General features: G+C 39.7%; 1 protein-coding gene across 1 annotated transcript in view; it reads left to right on the forward strand.

Moving 5' to 3' along the window:
• PDGFC (platelet derived growth factor C) overlaps nucleotides 1-17,478 on the forward strand; it is a 148,202-nt gene that overhangs the window by 111,779 nt on the left and 18,945 nt on the right. The window contains exon 3 of the mRNA XM_089525617.1: nucleotides 2,121-2,301. Within this exon, the coding sequence (XP_089381743.1) occupies nucleotides 2,121-2,301 (181 nt within the window). The remainder of the gene's footprint in view (nucleotides 1-2,120; nucleotides 2,302-17,478) is intronic.

The raw sequence follows: 17,478 nt of genomic DNA on the forward strand, positions 1-17,478 counted from the left end.
CTGCGGGGAAGCGGAAAAATGCCGCTTCCCCGCAGCCTGAAAAGGGGTGTCCTTGGGGCTTCAAGCCCCAAGGACACCCCGCAGCGGCAGGGAGGGGGAGAAAGGGGCCGCTTGGCCCCTTTCTCCCTTGCTTCGCTGGGCGCAGCCATCTGAAGGCTGCGCCCAGCGATGCAAAGCGGTGCCGCAAACCAGGAAGGAGCTCCGAAATGGAGCTCCTTCCTGGTCTGCGCTGAAGGCGCACTAGGCGCCCTGGCGCGGAGCGAGGACGTCACGTTTGCACCGCCCCGTATAGAGGCGGTGCGGCTGTGACGTCCTCATGGCGGCGGCCGGCAGGAACGGCCGCCTTCATTTTTTACGCGCAGAGTGCGTATTAGGGTTAGGGAGGTACGGAAGCACTGCACCTCCCTAACCCTAGTACGCACTCCGCGCGTACTTTCATGGCGGTGTGTAACCCGCCAATAAGACCTTGTGATAGTTTCATCTTAGGGTCACCATAAGTGAGAAATGATTTGAAGGTACACAGCAGCAGCCACAACTACATTTTCAAAGCAAAACATATTTCTTATGTTGAAAAAATTGTTGTGTGTCCTCAAGTTGTTCCCAACTGACTATTCCATCATAGCTTCTTCTTGGCAGGATTTATTCAGAGGTTTGTCATTGCCTTCCTGTCTGAGAGAGGGTGTCCTAGGTCATTCAGTGGGTTTCCATGGCTGAGTGGAGATTTGAACCCTGGCCTCCCAAAGTCCAAGTCCAACATTCAAAGTACCATATCATCCTGTCTGTGCAGCCTAAATACCAAGGCCAAATCCATTGAACCAATTAAAATAGGCCTACAAACTGATCAGGCTTACAATAAATGTTGACTTGCCATTCAGTAATTGATTCAGCCTGTTCTAGTTGGGATTGCCAATTGGATTTAGGCCCAAAGCTCCATTTTTCTTTTGCTGTATTTTCTACAGGTTGAATTCCGCTTATCCGAAATGCTTGGGAGCAGAAATGCTTTCGATTTTGGGTTTTTGGGGGACTTATGTATTTGTAACCTGTATTTATATATATGTACATAATGAGATATCTTGAAGATGGACCCAAGTCTAAAATGAAATTCATTCATGTTTCATATACACCTCATGCATATAACCTGATGGTAATTTTATACAATGTCTTTAATAATTTTGAGCATGAAATAAAGTTGGTGTATATTAAACCACCAGAATGCCAAGATGTCACTATTTCAGCCATCATGAAAAAAGTTTTGGTTTTTGGAATATTTTGGATTTCCAGATAAGAGAGATTCAGAGGCTAAACAGACTGGCCAAAAGGGTGAGTGTCAGAGTGGAGTGGGGTGTGGAGGCCACATGCTCTGACTCCACTCCCAAGCTGCCATCATGCTGCCCAGCCTACCACACAGAAAGTGGCATTATGGTGCTCCTTTGGCACAGTCTTCAGATGCCACACTGCAAAAGGAGCACTGGAAAGTGCCATCGCAGCAGCAAGGGTGGTTTTTTGCCAGCTCCAAAAGGAGTGGCTTTCTGCCACTTCTTTTGGAGCTGGCAAAACACTGGATCGGGGCTGTGGCATGTGGTTGCTGCAGCCCTGATCCAGTGCAGAAAGGGCTGGCATGACAACCTCCCTTTAGGGCCATCTGTTTAGGCCATCAATCTGTATTTTTAGTATATTCTTGAACCAGAAGTGTTTTGAATAAATGAAACATGATTAAATTTACCAATTCCAATAGTGTTTATGCTCCATCATGAGGAAGATAATTCATATTTGGAGCAGTAGCAAATGTAGACACTCATTTGTATTAACTGCTCATATAGATCCCAATGATTATATCCATTTCCAGTTGAGCTCCACTATTTGTATGTGCCTAGAGCTGAGGATAAGCAACTCATGGCCCATCAGATAATATTGGGTTGCAATTCCCAGCAGCCCTATACAACTTGCATTCCCATTGTAGGAAATTATAGGAGTTGCAGTCAACAACAAAGGGCATGAAGATGTAGCCTGCTTTGAAATGAACACATTTACATAAGTTTATATAACTTGTTTCTTTGCTCTGGAAAGATTCTATAGAAAATATAATAGTAAACTGTGAGTCTTCTTCCCTTTTATTTTAGGTATGACTTTGTAGAAGTTGGAGAGCCTAGTGATGGAAGTATTTTAGGACGGTGGTGTGGTTCTGCTGCTGTTCCAGGCAAACAGATTTCCAAAGGGAACCAAATCCGGATTAGATTTGTTTCAGATGAATATCTTCCTTCTGAACCTGGATTCTGTATTCATTATACCCTTCTCACATCAGTAAGTAATATCAGTTTTTTATACCTCTTAGATTTTCAAAGGCATAAGGACAGAGGAAGAAATGTTCTTATTATAAATAGCAATAATGTTTGTTGTGTAATTATTTTTATTTTAAAACCATCAAGCATTATTCACAACATAGTATTGGAGTACTGAATATAATTTAAAGTAAGCTTTCTTGTTGTACAATTGATGATAGTTTTTCCTGGTACTCATCCTTTCACTCACTCATATTCTTCCTTGCAAAGAACAGGTCTTTCGATTTTTCTCTGTACAGAAGGGAAGGCAACTTTGAACAAATTTTAAAAGGGAAATGAAGTGAAATGCATCAAAATCTCTTCCCCATCTATTATTTCTCTGCTCTTGATTACAGCCACCAGAATCACCCTGTAGTTTTGTCACCTAGACCAAAGATGGAAAACATGCAGTCCTCAGGCCCTCCAAGCAGTTTTAGCCACCAACTGATCCCTGCAGGACTCCCATGCTTAGGATGGCCATGTTAGGACTATTCTAGATCCTTAGATTTGAGGTTCAAAATCGGAGACCTGGGGCAGCCCCTTGTTGTGTTAGAGGAGACAGGCCCTAATGATGTTATAAGGGACAACCTTGCTGATGTCTTTAATCATGATACATTCATGCCATCTACAACTGACATTTTATACTAGTCAAAGACAAAAATATCAAGTCTGAAAAATATAATGCATTAATGAAGACAATGCGAAATCCTGCACCTTGCCCAGAGGATTGAATCTGTATATATGGCCCACATGGAATCTTTGGAGGTTTTTTTTTAATCACTAGTTTGTTAAAAACAGAAGTAGATTTCTGGTAAATTTGGTTTGTGAATGTTGTTTAGGCATTTAGGGCAGACTGTGTGGTTCTAGAAGGGTCCCAGAGGAGAAAATTGCACTCTGGATGCACCACAGTTGTTCATCCCAGGTTTGGAGGGTTGGACCTGCCTGAGAATGGAGCAAGTTTCTTTTTCTAAATTAGCCCTTTTTGTGAGTCATGGAGGTTTTGTCATTAAATGTGAAAATAATAAGACATACTTCTGCATTATTTGTACAGAAAAATGTGAAGACATAAGCTTTCACCTTTGTGGGGGGGCATTGTTTAGTTGGTGATTAAAGGCTGTGAGAAGGATCAAAGGAAATAGTGGCCAATGCACCAAAGGACTGGTTTTTTTTAAACAATGTGTAATCTATATTGAAACTAGTAAGATTTGTTGCTATTTTTAGCTCATAATACTGTACCAAAAGAAATGTTGGGATTCAGTAGTGTATGTTTGCTGATGAAAGGTGTTCCATCAGTGGAATTAGGAGGGACAATTGCCCCTCTTTACATACACACAAACTCCCTTCTACTAGAATTTCTCCTTGTCACTTCCCATTCCCAGTCTTTTGTACTGCCCTAAAATATATTCCACAGGGATTTCCTAGCCCTCTTGAGCAGATGTTGAAGGTGAAAAGGGTCTTGTAGCAAGTGGGAAAATCTCAAATTCCAAGTACCCTTTTGGTTCATAGCCATAATAATAAAGTTAACTATAAATATGTTTAAAATTAATCTCATTCTATCACACTGAAGGTAACAGGAATGTATATTCCCCCACCCCCATTTTAAGAAGAAAAGAAATCTTGCATCATTCAAGGTATAGTCAGCTAAGAGATATGGAATCCAGGATCGGTAGAACAAACTTTCTCAAACTGTGAGGTCCTCTACCAGTTAAGATGGATGTCAGAGCAGACATGCTTTGTTCTCAAGAATCTTTCCTCTGATTCCATGCCTTAGTTTTTTATGTGCCCGGGGACAGTTAGTGTTTGATCAGTAAAGGGGAACTCTGAAAATGCTAAGAAGCATATACATGGACCAAGTAGAAAAGGTTAACTTTTAGTTCCTAATGTCTAGGTAGAATTTACAGAGAGTTTAAAAGGAGGACACTAAGTAGAAAGAATTAGAGAACTACTACTGTGGAGGTAAAGCTGTTATTATATTACTATTTCTTTTTTAAAAAAACAACAACCTACTGGATCAGATTCTTATAAATAGGCACTGAGTATTGAAACAATCCTCATGTTCTCTAAGATGAAAGACTGAATGGATTAGAAGACAGACATTGTTTGAAGAGAAATGAAGTAAAAATGAAATAGAACAGTGCAAGCTTGTGTTTGTTTTTGGAGCCCACACAGAGTGAAAGGGACATCTTAGGCCTCTTTCAGAAGCCCTTTTTGTTTAATTCTGAAGTAATTTATTTAAATTTAGTAAACTATTTTAAAGAACCAACTTTTTTTGTTGATTAAGCATCTGAGGTAATTCAGACTAGACTCAGTCCAGACAAAGGAAGAACTGAGCAAAGCTGTTCCCTAAAGCGAAAGTCATTTTGAAGTGAAAATGTATCTTTATTTTTGCCAGTGTGGAAGCGCTATACAGTACATGCCCAAATACTGAGCAGATCTCATCTATTTGCATGCAATAGTAATGTCATGAAATGAAAAACTGAAATAACTGTGTGTGTGTGTGGCCTTGGGTTGCTGGCATTTAATCAGTTTTGTAGTTCTGGAAATGACACTTGGAATATCCAGGTCTGGGAAAGCATTGTTTTATATCCTGTAAAATATACTGATATACCTAGCTATTGCGTTTATGCAATCATATTACACCTTGGGCTATATAACAGTACTTTTGCATCAAAGTTCCTTGGGTATGCAAGAAGGGAAGTGACTTGCCAAAAAATGATATTAAGAAAGCCTACCCCAAATCTCCCTGATACTGATATAATTTACATAGCAACTGTATGCTATGTAAACAAACCTGATAAAAGATTCCAGTTTGGGTCTGGGTAATATTCTTTTTAGCGACTTGTTTAGTTTAAATTATGTCAGTTACAAGCTTGGCATAGAACACCCAGTGTAGTAAAGTCTATTGTTACTTGGGGGGAGCGGGTGAATGGGACACTTGATGCCTGAGGTGCCATTAAGGAATGCATGACTGATTGCCAAAGGAGTTATTAATTATTCAGGGCACTGAGAACAAAGCCGCTCCAGTTGAAGCTAAAGTTGGGGGTGACTATATCCCCCACCTCGTCTATCTTGGCACCTGGGAGTATGTCGTTTGTCATTCAGAATTATGCCAGAATTTCTTTACAACAAACTCACTTTACCCTCTCCCATAGAAGCTGAGATAGAAGGTGGAAATTCAAGAAGCTTTTCAGTGACCACCCTAATTTGAAGTGCATTTTGTCAGAAGTTTAGAGCTTTGTATATGTACCAGACATTCACTCTGGGAGATAGTAATTTTGCAACAGGTAGTTATTATTGGCTTAAGAAATATTTTTTTTAACCCGAGGCAAGTGAAGCTGTTTTTTTCAAACTTGGTTGTTGTTGTTTTTAAGTTTGAATTGGAGATTTGGTATCAACAATTCCTGATCAAGTAAATTCCATTCTGTGATAAATCTAGGTGGTATACACATTGCCTTTTGTGAAGCTTTAATTGGCCTATCCTTAAAGTAGCATAGTGGTCTGTAAATTCGTGGGGGGAGGAAATCATAAATTTAAATTCTATATTTCAGAGTTTGAAAACATTGGCTTGCTTCTCCCACCTCCCAAATAAATGAAACCCATATCATACTGAATACATTGAACACTACAGAGCTTGACGCTACTTTTAAAAAGTAATTATTTACAGTTCTGAGGCCTAGAAAACAAGTAGTAACTGTCATAATTAAAAAGTTTACTTTGCTATTTGTTGAGAATAAGTAAATATTTCAGGTATTTTTTTAAAAGCATCAGTACTATAATGCCATAAGTTGGAAACGATTTGAAGGCAACCAATGATAACAACGATGGCTACAATGTACCAACTTCTACAACAAAACACATTCTCCTCTTGTTCACGTTGTCATTGCCTTAACATCTACAAAGTTTTCCTATTTCAGCCTTTAAACCACAGTAGTTTGACAAAGGGGTTAGTTACAGGTAACCAATTATTTCTCACTAGTTACTTCTAGGTTTTAGTCATAGCGTGCAATCACAGCATACATATTTCCACACATAGTGTATATATCAGTCAGCTAGTCATGCCTATATGTACGGATATGTTACATACCTTTGTAGTCCAATTCATTATTAAAGCTCTTCTGCAGAATTCTGTTTAGTCAATATTTATCCCTCCCCCCAGACACAGAGACAGTGGTCAAGATCCTATATCTCTGTGTAGCTCCATATGCACAGTCCCCACAGTATGGCAGGTGTTAAGCATCAGGAGGGGGCCCCTGACAGGAGGAAGGAGAGAGGCAATTCAGGTCATGGAGAAGCAGTTGATCTATGTTCAGTGGATGAGAATTTTTATTTTAGAGCACCTCCCCTTACCTTGAGGAACCTTGAGGAGCCAGATCTCCATCGTGTGAATCTCCCACCCATGCACCCCCTTTAAGGAGGAAAACATATTTTGAACATTACTCTGCAAATAACTCTCTCATGTATTCATCTCCAGGCCAGGAGTTCAGAAAGATTTTGAAGTGGAGGAGCCATTTTTCCTCCCTGTACCCTTCTGCTGGCCAAATGATATTTGCAGGCCATGAACCCTGGGGTCATTGATTTTCCAACCAAAGCAGCAGCTGAAAAAACTTAGCATGGCAGTCAAACAAGGAAGCCATATTTGCCCTTCCTTCCACATACAAGCAAGGCCCTAGAAAGAGCAAAATGTGCTCAGCTGTTACTTATAGGTGCAACCTCTGAGGCTGGGCTCAAAAGGTGTTTGTCAAGCCTCAGTGAGTGTAGCTGCTATCACCCATCATTCCTCTTCACATCTTAAGAAGGTGGAGGAGAAATAGAGCTCTCTAAGCTGGCATTTCCCTCAAACAATTATAATTTCTCCTTCTCTCCCCTCCCCCCCAAAAAACATGAGTCACTAATAGTCTAACATGATGTTCAAGGAGAGGAAATATGTACAGTATTTTTCATAAAATGAACCATAACATTATAACCATGAAGTCTAAGTATGTAGTACTAATTGCCTGTATAGGAATTTACCTAATTTTATTTTTTTAGGAAATCATCTTTATTTTATTTATTGCACAACAATCCAGACTTTGAATTTCTCAAAGGCTCTAGTAAAGACTCATGATATGCTTTATAGATCAAAATTCAGTATCAGGCAAGGGTTTTTTTTCAGCAGGGAATTTTAAGTAAAGGAAAAACCACCTTCGGTATCAGGTATCTGACTAATCCACAACCAGCTTAAAAAGCATAACTGTGAGACTAGTTATGTTTTCCAAAACAGACTTTGACCAAACCCTGTTGTTACTCATGGCAATTGATTATATGGGTATACTGTGTTTAGGACTAATCAACATACTTAACCACTTATATTCACTACATTTATAGACTCTAAGCAATTCCTCTTTACATGTTGCAAGATGTTTTATGTCAACACTGTTCTCTAACTAATTCTGTAATTTAAAATAATTGGGCTACTAATTAGTTGGTAATTAATTGCTACTCAGACAATAAGAGTTACTTTTCAGCATGGCACTGTCATTGCTTAAGAAAAGGAATGAAAATAAAGTATTTATGATAAAATAACAATCCATATTATCTTTGAGGTCCTTTCAGGGGAGACCGGATATATAATAGAAATGAAATAATAAATACTGATCAGTAGATGAAAGATCAAAGAATGAGGCTTTATCTGATTATCAGCCCAAGTGAGTAAAAGCTCCTTATTTGCTAAACACAGCTTTGGAAATGAAAAATACTTGGCATATTATACCATCATAGAGTAGCTCCAGGCCAAATGTCTGGCCACAGATAGATTAATGTTTAGATACTGAGCTGGTGAGGGAAATTTTCTTGCTTCTCAGGAGATTTTATTGGGGGGGGGGGGGGCAGAATATAGAATTCCCATATTTCTACATTGTGTGAATTCTGCTGATATTATACAAAAATGGGAGTGTGAGCTGGCATCTAACTCTCTCACTGTTCACAAATGCTCAGACGATATGATCTCAAACTATATGATCAAGAGAGATGCTGCTGAAAAGCTGCCTCACTGAAATATTTAAAACTGTACTAACTTTCCATTTGTATAATTTGTCTTGCATGCTTGGAGCCAAAGCATGCACTTCTGATATAGATCAATCCAGACCATAATTTTTCTCCAAACCATAAATGTGAATTATAGAAAGATGTATTGTATGAGATGAGTAACACAATAAAACTAGTCACACAGCATAGAGAAAGGTTTTAAAAACCTGCTTTGCTTGTTGGTCTTAAGAAATCTGCAAATTGGGTTAATGGTACAAATAAAAGTGCATTGATTTTAGAATACAGTAGAGCTACATTCTCAGACATATTATAGAAACATGACTCTACAGGTAGTATTGAACTGAATGACTTTCTACAGAAGTTTACCATAGAGTGACACTGGAGGACCTAAGGTTTCCTAGCAAGAAACAATATTTTTCGAATTGGGTTAGTGAAAGAACAAGGGGCTAGTCCAGCCTGCTATCAATACCACAGCCACCCCGCCACTGAGAGAGCAAGAGGGAAAAGTGAGGGGCTAGCTCAGCCTACCACAAATGATGACAACCAACTGCTGAGAGAGTGAGAGGGAAGAACAAAGGGCTAGACCAGCCCATCATTGATTCCACAACTGACCCACTGGCAGGAGTGGGGGGAAGAGTGAGGGGCTCCCCCAGCCCACCATCGATGCCACAGCCACTCAGTCTCCAAGAGAGCAAGTGGGAAGAGCAAGGGGCTAGTCCAGTCCACCATCAACACTACAGCTACCCAGCTACATTCAACAGGGGAGGGGGAGAGACGGAGCAAGAAAAGGCAAAAGTAACAAAGTAAGAGGAAACAATGTCAGCTTAAAAAATGAGGGGGGGGGGGGCTGAGCAGAATCTGATAAAGGAGCACTCTAAGCTCCGTTGATGCAGCCATGCCACCCAAGGACAACAAGAAGGACAAGGACCATGTCAACAGATTTGGAGGGAAGGTCAAGAAGAAGAAGTGGTCCAAAGGGAAAGTGAGGGACAAGCTGAACAACCTGGTCCACTTCAACAAAGCCACCTACGACAAGCTCTGCAAGGTGGTGCCCAACTACAAGCTCATCACGCCGGCCATAGTCTCCGAGAGGCTCAAGAGCCAGGGATCTCTGGCCAGAACCACCCTCCAAGAGCTTCTTAGCAAAGGTCTGATCAAACTCATTTCCAAGCAGAGAGCCCAAGTCATCTACACCTGAAACACCAAGGGAGGAGGTGTGTTGGCTGCTGCGGAGGACACATAAAAAGGCTCACATGGATTTTAGCCTCTTCTGTTTATTGATAAAAATAAAATAATTTCAGATCCTTTAAAAATTGAGAGTGGAATGAGCAGAATGGGACAGGCCGAGGGAGAACAGAGAACTTGATGGTAGATGTAATATGGGATGACAGTACTGAGGGGGCTGAAGGTTGGTGAATTTGGATATAAACATAAAGTTGACCACTACTGGGCAGCAGTGGTAGTGGAGGGTGATGATCCTGGTGGAGGATCTCTTAGAGACAACAGCAGTGAAACCACAACCAACACAAATTTGTCCTGCATGCATAGGGAGGTGAGCAATGGTGAGCCCACTGCAGAAACCCCTCACTTAAAAATGCTGTGATGATACAATCCAGAAACAAGACGTGGTGACAGAACACAAGGGAAGTGCTAAAAGGGCAGAGCAGAACAGAATCACTAATAGGGATGTGACAAAGGCACAACAAAACTAAAGTAGAAGGGAAACCAAGCAGCAGACATGTTCAAAAGTGAAAAGAGTGTCAAGAGCTCCAACAGACATGTTATAGGACCATGGAATGTGAGAATTGGGAGGGAAGCTAGACCTAGGGGTTTATCACACGGGAGGGAAGCACACAAATCCCATGGATAAATGGGGCTTAAACCCGGGAAAATCCCACAAGATCTGGATTGTTTTTGGGTGACATCACTCGAATTAAGCATTAACACAACATTAACCCATGCAAAAAGTGGCAAAATCACACCACTTATTAACTTCAGGATTCCCTCTAAGTTAAATAGTGGTGACATTTTGCTGCTTTATTTTGGCGCTTTTTGTACGGGTTAATGTTGTGTTAATGCTTAATTCACTCTTGCAGGATTTTCAGTGAAAGTATTCACTGAAGGTGAGTTTTAGGAGGCAACTCATTCTTTTGTAAGATAACATAACAGAACATGAAAGAACATGAATGAAGGGAAATGACACCAGCACAAAGCCTGAAACTCTCTTAGAACACACATGCCTTCAAGGTTATTTGGAATGAATGTATGGGTATATTGAAGGCATAAATATTTCTGTGCTTGGAAACAAATATTTTCACTTGAAATTTAAAACATAAAGAGAGCTAGAACTTCAGCAGAATAGTTATTAATTTTGTTAATTTTAGCATTGCCTGGATTATCTGTTTCTCTTTTTAGTCATAATACGTACTGCTAAATTGTATTTTCTTTTTTTAATTGCTGAGCTGTCTCTGTTCCAGACTCAGCAGCTTGCTTGGTAAAAATAAGACCACTGGAATAATAAGCTCTCTGATTTTGGCCAGTATTTGTTATTAAATCAATTAGACCTAAAACTGTTCTCAGTGAAAGAGTATATGCACTTTGTAAAGGTCCCAGGTTCAGTCCCTAGTGTTTCCACATAAGGATAAGAAGAAATCTTGCCTGAAAACCCAGAGAACTTTTGAGGTCATTGTGGCTACTCCTGCATATTAGTGGTCTGAAACTTGCTAGTGACAGCTGGAGAAAGTTTGCAACTGAAAGCAAGAATGATATTATGACAGTTTAAAATCCCACATGAAATGTTAAGTTCATCAAAACATCAGAGCATCATAGAGTAAAATTCTTGAAACTTAATGGCTTGTTAGTTTAGGGAAATAATTTCTGTCCTGGGTGAAATTAGTATGTGAAATTAATGTGTAAGGAAACTTGGCAGTAAACAATCTTGTCTATGGGTCTACTCTAAGATGGAGAGAATAGTTGAAAATATTGAGAAAATGGTTGTGTGTGTGTGTGTGTCCTCAGGACTGTGGTGGCCCAGATCAGGTCTGGGCCTGTGCATTTGCCATGGTTCTGGCTGGAACCATAGTCTGGGCTGCTGTAAGGAATGGATTATATCCACTCCTTTTTGACCCAGTTCTTCTTCCTTGGCGTAGTGGCAGCATGGCTTCTGGCTATATTCTGGCCGCATACATCATCTAAATGCCATGCCCCCAATGAGGCCCAAAACCACACAGTTTTGCTTCTGTGTTTGGGGCCTAAGTTTCTTCTTGAAGGTAGGAATGAGTAATTTCAGCAGTTTTCTTCTACTGCATGCAAGTCTTTGAAATCCATGCAGTTTTCAAAAGTGATTTGCAGTACAGCATTTATTCTGTGCAAAATTCACATGTAGTTATTTGTGCACAAAACAAAATTTTTGCACAGGAAATAACATTTCTACATTGAAAATTAAATGTCAAAGAATAGTTTCAAAGCAGAACTATTATTATTTTTGTTGTTGTTGTTAATTGCATTTGAGTTGATTTTGACCCATGTCAACCCTACATGTGAGAGACTTCCAGGTCACCCTGTCATCAACTGTCCTGCTCAACCTCTGCAAACTCATGGCTGTGGCTTCTCTGATTGAGTCTAACCATCTGGACTGTGGTCTTCCTCTTTTCCTACTGCCCTCCACTCTACCAAGCATTGTAGTCTTTTCTAGTGAGTCCTTTCTTCTCGTGGTATGGCCAAAATATGATAACCTCAGAACAGTCATCTTTTTTCCAAGTAGAAGTTCAACCTGATCCGCTCTAGGATGCATCCATTGGTCTTTTTAGTGGTTCATTTTAGTGATCCATTTCACAGAGGAACAAGATATCAGATTAAATTACTTTAGTCAAAGATTTGCCAAAAAATAATAATTTTTGCCAACGTACCCTCAAATTGAAGTAAATTCAAATATCTGTAAGATCTTTGATTTCAGTCCATTGAAGAGATGATGATGATGATGATGATGATGATGATGATGATGATAATAATAATAATAATAATAATAATAGAGAGGAGATAATATGTATTAAGGCACTTACACAAAACAAAGGTGTGTGAGGATGCAATGGTGTGTTAATAGGAAGGGATGCATCAGAGAAGGAAATAGGCAGAGCTATTTCAGTACTGGCCAACTGCTGGATTGTGAGTGTGAGAGAATGTTTTACATGTATAAGAGCAATATGTGAAAGACATCAGGGTGAGGCATATAAATAAATATAGCATGCTATAGGAGCAGAAATGTGTGAGAGTGAACAGCTTAATGGATACTCACATGAGATATGGATTTGAACATTTATATTTATATAGATCCATTGTAATTTTATGTATTTTTAAAAAGTAAGCATACTTTTAAATGCAAGGGGACATAAAACTCAAGTTAGGACAAAGTTACAGAGCAGCATGCAGAACTGCAAGGAAGAAGGCTAGAATACATCATATAGTAAATCATTAGGACTGAGATAAGAATTATTGCTAAACCACTGGAAACTTTGGTTTTATAGTGTGTTACCATAGTGGAAGGAGGAGTATTCTGTAAAGGATGATAGTTTCTCAATGAAAAATATGTCATAACTCTGACCCTTCCTGCCTACGTTTCCACAAATCATTTTTTTCCTCCTGTTTAGGAAGGGAAACACAGTGACATACAAATTAATCTTTTATGTGAAAGTCCTTCATATGTTTCCTTTCAGCCTTTTGTAGCAGTCCTGAGATACATTTTAATGTGTTAGTCTGTAGTACTGTAAGGACAGCAGACTTGGCCTTCATTTTTTTTAATTTTTTTTTTGTTTGTTTTTTGTTTTTGTTCTGTGTTCTGATTTTATGAAAAGAATAGCTAGACTGATCCTTGGTTCTCAAAGGAGTTCCCAAGCATTAGTATTAATGAGCATAGTCTTAAAAAGAATACTTATTCTGAAATGAGTTTGTATTTGTCCATCTAAATAGGTGTGTGTGTGTGTGTGTGTGTGTGTGTGTGTGTGTGTGTGTGTGTGTGTGTACACATACCCATATACATGCATTTTTTGTAAGCTTTATACTGATATTTGCATTTGCTCTTGTTCTTAGATTAGCAGAGGAAAACAATTAATGACTGGTCAACATACACATAAATACTCTTAGCTTTCCTTGGATCTTTATTGTGTCAGGTGCTATTCAAATGGAGTCAGAGTTGCACTAGGAGTTGGATTTGCAGAAGATAGCAAATTACTCATGGCATTAACATCTATAGTACAGCACACACAGCATGTTCAAGGACCATTTTTCATAACTACTTTATAGCCAAAAGCATGATTAAATAAAAATATCTTTCTGGGCCAAAAGAGAGCGTACAGGAAGGCAGCCTAACCTAGCTTCCTTTGCCCCTCACATTCACACTTCCATTATAAGTATCCTGACCAACCCAGTTCAACCTTGGGCCTCCAGATGTTGTGTAGTCACTGTTCAGATCAGTGCTAAGTTTTAGTGATGCTGGTAAGGGAAGTTGGGTGTTTTAAGAAACAACTGAGGAGCCAAGTTTGGAAAAGACTGTTCTAGAGGATTTCTGATAGGGATCTAAATCTTCACTTTCTTCATTCTTGCAAGCACAAACAAAAATGTCAGACATTTTCTCCCCACTCTGTGAGATTAAGAGAATTTTGTATTACAGTGGGACCTCAGTATCTGTGGACTTGCCATCTGCAGATTTGAGCATCCATTTACAGCAAGCCCACATTGTCCCCAGTGGTGGCATGTGTAAAAAGCTGCACTTTTTAAGGACAATTGAAATGAAATCCTTCCTCCTTCAAGGCTTCTGCCCTGGCCTAGCTTCAGGTTCAGTATGGAGGTGGAGGCTGGAGCCCTGTTGGCCGGAGGGAGCCAGAGGTGGGGCCTGGGTCATGGAGCGCCACCCCCCCCTCCGGCCCAACATCTGGGACAAAACCTCCAGGCTCCAAGACCCAGACCCAGCTCTCTCCAGCTGACTGGGCTCCAGCCTCCGCCTCCAAACTGCCTTTGAAGCCAAGCCTGGGGTAGATATCTCAGAGGGGAAGGGGAAGGAAGGTGGAGGAAGGATTCAGTCCAGTTGTTCCTAATGGTGGCACGGCCACATGGCAGTACTGCAATTACAGACAACAGGACTTGAGCATTCATGGATTTTGATATCTGTGGAGGAATCTGGAACAGATCCCCTGCTGATATCAAGGGCCGATTGTAATGGTATTGGAATGGGAGGTAGGGAGATCAGAGATGACACTAGTGTATAAAATCAATATTTTTTTTACAAAAAAGCTTTTGTATACTTTTGATGCATTTTTGCAATGAGACATGGTTTTTTTTCCACAAAAGATCCTGGAATTTGGGAGCTACCATGTTCTCTAAACCGAAAAACCAGAGTAGTAGAGTGGTTTCAACACTGGATGGCAACTCAGGGCACCAGGATTTGAATTACTGGAAATCTACTGGATGGCCTTGGTCGATCCACACACTCTTCACCTCAGAAAAACCTATGATTGGGTCACCATAAATTGGGAACAACTTGAAGACACATAACTATTATTTAAACTTACATTAGTTTTTACACAAAATGTATTTGTGTCTTGTTCTTTGCACAAAATCCAGTGGAAATACGGGGTGGGGGGATACTGTTTTCACTTTCATAGACCATCTCATGGCAACTGATAGCTTTTGTAGTGCATCTTTAGATGTCAAGACACCCTGTGGTCTTGAGGACAAGAAAACTGGTGATTTTTTAGGTCTGTACTGGTTATCAACTCCTAGAAATAGGCTGGAATAGAAGCACATTTGGTTTAGTGTAGCTGGTTAGAAACATACTCATATTTTAAACCAGCGTGGTATAGTGCTTACATCCAGGTTTGAGCGCCCACTGAATCGAAACCTGACTTTAACTGACAGGGTTGTTGTGAAGACAACTTAAGGAAGAGGGCATCCAATATGGCACCCATAGCTCATTATAGGGAGGGTAGAATATAAATGTGATTAATAATAGTTGATGGGTATATGTTGATTGTACAGCAGGTAAGGAGATACTTGAAGCAGTAGTTTCTATATAGTAGACTTTGCAAATAGACATTAAACAGCTCTAAACATGAATTTAATTATATGGTGGCTCTCTTAAAAGCATGTGTCAAGTACATCTAGTTTTCAATTTTTATGTGGAGATGGATGTTCTGTCATATTCCTGTGGCATATGATAGACTAAGCACTCTCTCTCCCATAGACAGTGCAAAATAATCATTTCACAAATAGGCCACTATATGAAATCTGAGGAAGACAAACATGTTCTCAGACTCCAGGCACACTGCCTCTTACTTTGGTTTAGCTTTGATAAGGTTTCCCGTATTTTATTCATATGAGTAATTTTTAAGACAGGACTTGAAATGAAGGCATCCTTTAATTGTGGCTGACCACATCCCCAGTCATATAAGCTTGCACTGACTTTGTTACTGAGCACATTTCATTTATAGCCTTCTATGATAATAAGGTGGTATCTTGGTTGTTTGTTCTTAGGTTTTTATATGTTTTCTGTGAAGTAATTCTTAACTTTAAAACTTTCCTTCTTTAGCTTTCTCTTTTTTTAATGATACATGCTAGTTAAAGCTTGAAGCCAGGGAACTGTTATCACAAATGAACTGTCTACCAAAGTAGTACAGAAAGCTCTGTGTACTTTTAAAAGCGAATGCTGATATCTCCTCCTTTGAACCTTTTATTCCAATGCCTCAGGGCTAAATGCAAAATAGATTATTTAAATCTGGTTTATTGTCTATTCTTATTCCAAAACCCTTGGTAAAATACACAAGAGGAGGGATGAAGAATTAGAAATGGCTGATTGGTTGACAGTTAAAGGAAAAAAAAAGCCAACTGGAGTTGTTGTGCAGGCTTGCAGGACTGACATGTTGAAGTCCTTTCTTTAGCCCTCTGATTTAATTTACTGGTAGATGAATAGTTTAAAAGGTGAGAGATGGTTCCTCTTTAATTTTGTCAATAAATTGTATTTTAAAAAGAGTGTATTTGTATTTTTGAATTGCCTTGCTGGAACAAATTATGGCTGTTCCATTTGCAAGAAAGAATATAGTTTCACCAGCTCATATATATAGATATAGATATATATATAGAGAGAGAGGGGGGGGGAGGACAGGACATATTCAGCATGCCTGTGCACATGGTCATTGCATCTCTGTTCTTAGTTCTGAAAATGAAAACCAATGTTCTGAATTGATACCTGATTAATCTTGATGCAAGTTATGACTGAGAAGGGTCGAGATTGATTAAATATGCTGTGATAGGAAAAGGCAAGAGACAGTTGTGAGAAATGATTGTTTTCTGCACAGAGAACAAAGGGGAAGACAGCAAATGGATTGTTTATGTAGGGATGAATGTGCATATGCTTTCTGTTTATATTGTTCTCGATGGAGGAGGGATTAAGATCAACAGTTGTGCTGGAATTTACATATGACTAGGTTAGAATTTTGTGAGTCCTAGTTCTTAATAGTAGGTATCTGAGGGCATGCAAAGCTGCTGTTCTGCTCATTAGTAAAGGGAGAGCACTCTGCATATGCTGTCAAAGGCACTACCATCTCTGAAGAATTCACTACTGTAGATATATTGACTAATCTTGGGTTAGTCACTTGTCAGTTAATGTATTCCTCACCTGTAAAGAGAAAGCTATGTTGTCTGAACATTATACAAATCAATATTGCCTTTCAATTTGGGATGAAACAGAATATGATAAGTGGAAGTAAATTAGGATATCTAGACCAGGGGTAGGCAACCTTTTTGAGCCGGGGGCCGGGTTGCTGTCCCTCAGACAACTGGGGGGCCGAAGCCAAAAAATAAATATATAAATAACCCAGGACAAATGTAGGACAAAATTTTCAAATGGAAGACACTTTAAAAAAAAAAAAAGAGGACATGCGAAAAAATTTGCTGATTTTTAAAAAAATGTTAATATAAATGCATGTTTCTGAGGCTTCTATAGACAATTGCCCCCCAAAGGCCCCAGCGGCAATCAGCGGCAGGACCGGGCTGGGGCCGGTCCCAAGGCCTTGCCGGGCCGCATCCGGCCCGCAGGCCGTAGGTTGCCTACCCCTGATCTAGACAGATGTGAGTTGGATAGTGAAGA

Source organism: Sceloporus occidentalis, unplaced genomic scaffold (assembly GCF_023333645.1).
Source record: "Sceloporus occidentalis isolate IW3139 unplaced genomic scaffold, rSceOcc1.0.p SCAF_5, whole genome shotgun sequence".
NCBI lineage: Eukaryota > Metazoa > Chordata > Lepidosauria > Squamata > Phrynosomatidae > Sceloporus > Sceloporus occidentalis.